This window comes from Cupressus sempervirens, chromosome 3 (genome assembly GCF_028749045.1).
Source record: "Cupressus sempervirens isolate cs-2001-9-10 chromosome 3, ASM2874904v1, whole genome shotgun sequence".
Taxonomy (NCBI): Eukaryota; Viridiplantae; Streptophyta; class Pinopsida; order Cupressales; family Cupressaceae; genus Cupressus; species Cupressus sempervirens.
Genome location: NC_143120.1, coordinates 778089467 through 778094322, shown reverse-complemented (window position 1 = coordinate 778094322; position 4856 = coordinate 778089467). Strand labels below are relative to the sequence as shown.

Below are 4856 nucleotides of genomic sequence, written 5' to 3'. Positions count from 1 at the left end.
TCAAGTTTTGTTTTATAGATATGGGTGACTATACAAAGTATGACTCAGTTAAACAAACACAAACTCAACACCAATGAGGATGGTCATTTAATGGTGTGCCACCCTAACAAAGATCTTTTAAAAATTAACTACGAATTTTACCAAACCTAACTAGAAGCCTAGTCAAAAAAATATGACACAAGATATAAAAGAAGAATTACAATAGGAAATAACCCACGCTCAAATCATACCCCCCCAAAAAAACAATAAAACTGAATTACCAAAAGACTCATAAATTAATAGTATAAGGTGGTCCATACAAAACAGAAGTTCCTACATCTGATATAACGAGCCAAAACTCGTATTCATTCGTCTCCCACTTGTCTAATGACTGAAAACACCTTCATAGAAGCAAATAAAACTTTACATATACATATGAACCCTTAAACAAGGGACCAAACACGGATAACTAGTTACAAGAAGAGGGTCCAAAGATAAAAGGTGCGGTACATTATCATCATAGCTCCTCAATACAATACCCCTTTATCATGATGCTTGTTTATTCCTTATTCTTCAAAAACATTAATCAAATCAATTGACTTCTCTCTAAAAGAAAAGCCAAGATCCTCTTTCCTAAAACAAGAGATTAACTAGCTCTCGTTATACACAGTAAGCTCATATTTAAGATTCAGAATTATGTCGTAGATGGTGCTTTTCTGCTATTTGAGCACATTCGCTGTGTCTGAAACAATTGACAAGATGGTTGTTAGTCAATCCAGCAGCCTGCATGAAGGAATAAACTATGGTTGGCCCAACAAAACGAAAGCCCCTCTTCATCAAGTCCTTGCTCATCAATTCAGATTTGGATGTCTTCACAGGAATCTGTCTTGGGGAATGATAATTGCTAACAATTGGTTTGTAATTTACAAATTGCCAAACATACTTGTCAAATGAGCCAAACTGTTTAGCAATCTGCTTGTCAACAGTAAAATTGATATATTAGCAGCCATCGAAACTATTTGAACTCAAAGATCTTCCTCTATTATTTTACTCAATGTTCTGAAATCGTTTTGGCGGATGGATTTGAAAGATACCTGAATGATGCACTTAGCATTGGAAACAACTCCACGAATCTTTCCTTCATGCTGCATTACTTTGCTGTTAGATGCCAGACACATTATTTTTCCCTCATCAAATGAGGCCACGGTGGCTATATCAAAGTCTGCATATGCAATCCTGCAAGATATGGAGATGTGTAAGAGGCCATGCACCTGAAATGACCAATCTGGTATTACCCACTTTAAACTCAGTCCTTTCGCTTCTATAATACATTCTAATGGTTGGCAACATGGGAATACATTATTTTGAAAAAAAAATTACATGGGGTGACCTGTGACCTAGACCAGTGATGATCAGCTGCGAGTTAGAGCGAGACTAGTCCTCCATGGGTGAGATCAGCATTCGCAAGATGTCTCACCTCTTAAACTTGAAAGATTTGAACTGAAGATCATGGGAAACTACCCCCACCGTCTCACCTCTTAAACCTGAAAGATTTGAAATCAAGACCATAGGGAGCTACCCACTTCACTTCAAGCCAACTCATCTACCCGTGCAGGCTAATAAGGGAATACAATACTAGATTCTAATAGTAAGAAACAGGAGAATGAATAAATTCTAAATAGTAAACAACAGGGGAATACATTAGTACATTCTAATGGTCAGAAAGGGGGGAATATATTCTAATAAAAAGAAACAGGGGAATACATTATAGATGGATGACAGTTTGTAGTGTTTAACATGCCAAATTTTCCTTGTACCAAACCACTAGTAGTTGATTCAGTTTGCCCAATGAAATCAATGCTCAAGCTATTTAAGGGAACAGAGTTCAGTTTTCTTCCTGTTTCATTCATCTAAATGTAGCCAACATTGTTGATAGCTACATAGCAAACTAAAACCAGGTTATTTTGAGCTTGAAGTGAGAGGCTCAAGATTCAAACCACGGTTTGAGCGGTTCTCGAATACATCCCCTAAATCATGTCAGCTTTGTTAAAAGAGACTTCTGATATAGGTGAATGGTTTCTCAATATCATGACCAACTATTTCAAGGGAGAGATGCCATTATCTATACAGCTCTAATGTATCCATTGAAGAATGACAAATCAAGCTTATTAGAATTCCAAAGCTAGCTAGTCCTATAAACGAATGGAGAGAGTGGATTTCTATCGCTCATTTAGTTTTCCATTCTGAAAAACTGTTGTCATGGGCCACGGACTTCCATATTTGCTCACCTGAAAGCATCACGCTTGCTCAAATTTGTGGGCCAAGTGAAATCAGCCTGAGCCCCTGCAAGAACCAACAGCTCAAACAGCTCCCTGTATCATCATAGTGATCAACACACACACACACAATACATTAATACCTTCATAGCTGATAATACCCAAATCAAGAATCTAAAAACTTACACACCTATCACCATGAACTGGAGCTCCCCACTCCTCATCATGATAAGCAATGCAATCAGCACCTATGTGTAAAAAGTTGGAACAAAACAACCGAATTCATCAGAGAATTACCCCATCAAAACACACAAATCATTCAAGAACCATACTAACAAGTAGTCCATTAGCTTGAAGAGATGCAATGGGATTCAAATCCAAGTCCTAGTCCCCTACTTATCATTCTACAACCGAATGGGCCATTTATTTGCACTTACTTGATTGAGAAGTGATCCATCCACAACGCAACGGAAACGAAACCCTTGGAGGGGTAACATGGCTGGGCTGAAGAGAGTGATGTTTAAGAGCACATCTGCTGAATCTATGTTTCAAGGCATGTAATTCCACCTGCACCGATCTAACGCCATTAATGGCTTCTCCGTCTCTTGACGCTTTCACATCCTTAGAAGTTTTCTGAGATCCCCTGCTTCTTGGCCTCGTCTTTACATCAATTTTAGCAACTGGGTCTTCACCTTCCCTCGCAGTTCCATCATTTCTAAAGCATTTACTCGTAAATGATGTTTCTCGGGGAAGCTGATAGACTGCGGGCATTGTTTCTGACTTGGAGAAATCTATAAATTCTGTTCCTCAGTTTATTTTTTGGGCTTTCTACTCTCAAAGCTTTCAGCTTCTTGTTTCCTATATATTGGATTTGAGTGATGCTCAGCTTTTATGCCGTTACCAGCAAAAGCGACTTAAAACGGTTAGCAAATGGACGAACTCATGATATCTTTGCTCATTGATTAATACTTTTGTTTGATATGGATAATCATGGAGTTTCATTGGGTTCAGCACACCACAAACAAACTGAGGTTAAGTTAAGATTTCATTCAAAAGGACAATAGAGCTCGCTTCATTTATTGTTGAGGTATTTCAAATTAAGATATGTCATTTTCATCTCCTTTTATCTTCATAGTTGTAGTCGAAGAAAGGAAGAAGCTTGCTAATCACAAGGTCTCCACATGTAACATCCATATAATTTAAATATAAGTAATACTTATTGTGAAAATTATAACAAAATGATTATATTGGAAAAGGAGAATCTTTACCATTAGTAGATACATTATAACATAAGTTTTTATCATTATTCAATAATATTTTAAAATAATAACTTGAACTATTAAAAGAAATATTTTACTTGTAGATAAGTAAGTCTGATATAAAATTTAATTGATAATTATAAATATTAAAAATATATATTAATAAAATATTTATGATGAAATGATGCATTTTATAAATTAAGGAAAGGTCAATGATCATTTTCTATTGATGCTTTCTTGTGCTCTCTTCTTCAAAGTGTTTCCTTCATGTTCTTTGTGTCATTTTGTGGACCTTTGGGTTGTGTGCTTTGTCTTTTCCTTGATTATTTTCAAGTTTCCATCTTACTTTGTATTTCCTCAATGTTGTGATATTTATTTCAGTCTTGTTGGGTGTTTGGCGTACACAAGGGTTTATGGAAGCCAACAACAAAGCATTGGGTGAGCCTCTCAATGACTTAGAAGGGGCAAGTGTCTTAATGGTGGTGAACACTCTTTCATGACATTGTAGCAAAGAGAGATAGTGAGGCCATTTTAGAGTGTATGACATATGAAGTAATTGGTGATGGGTGACATTGTAAAGATCAATAGTCAAGAGGTGGAGCAAGTAGGTGACCTCTCAAAATGTCAATGGTGCATAATTTATTCCTAAAAAAATAATAGAGAATAATTCCTAATTCATAAAGAAGGAAAAACAATTGTAGTCATACTATATTCTAGAGTTGTGTAACAAAGAAGGTACATATTCTAACATAGAGAATGATAAGATAGGAACTAACCGACATAAAAGCGCTAATATTGAAGCAAAAGATGCAAATTCTAATATTATAGAAGAAAAAGTGAGATTCAAGCATAGACACAAAAACCATAGAGTTAAGAGCTGTTATTTCACTCCGTGTAATCAGCACTTGCTGATCAAGGGGAGCTCCAAACTAAAGAAGATGACATCTTGCTTTATGGAAAATTACTCAACAGCTAGTCTTAGACACTTTAAACAAAGGATTGATCAATCAAACAATAATGTTAAAATAATTTGGAATAAATATAAGGAGATTTCAAAGAGACAGAGAACCTTTATACAATAACAAGGCTCCATGCAAGAGTATTAAGAGTTAATGATAAGAAACCTAATATCAAAACCAACAATGAAAATTAAATAGCTCCAAACATTACAAAACTAGTGGATACCAATTATTTTCAAAAATAATAACAATATTAGAATGAATCATAACATTAGCAACATGAGTTTAATGTTGTCACTGATACCAACCTATTGTGTGCATTGACATCAACCTAATGTGAGTGGATGTGTACCTGGTGTCTAGTAATTAATAGAGGTAAAAAA

At 35.6% G+C, this 4856-nt stretch overlaps 1 protein-coding gene across 1 annotated transcript; it reads right to left on the bottom strand.

Moving 5' to 3' along the window:
• Nucleotides 1-256: 256 nt before the first annotated feature.
• Nucleotides 257-3160, bottom strand: LOC149569097 (uncharacterized). The gene is made up of 5 exons (XM_089821875.1): nucleotides 2693-3160; nucleotides 2446-2503; nucleotides 2268-2351; nucleotides 1074-1215; nucleotides 257-951 (listed from the first exon to the last, which is right to left on the bottom strand). Exons 1-5 carry the CDS (start codon nucleotides 3024-3026, stop codon nucleotides 661-663), a joined length of 909 nt encoding a protein of 302 aa, XP_089678001.1. The 5' UTR covers nucleotides 3027-3160; the 3' UTR covers nucleotides 257-660.
• Nucleotides 3161-4856: the final 1696 nt, after the last annotated feature.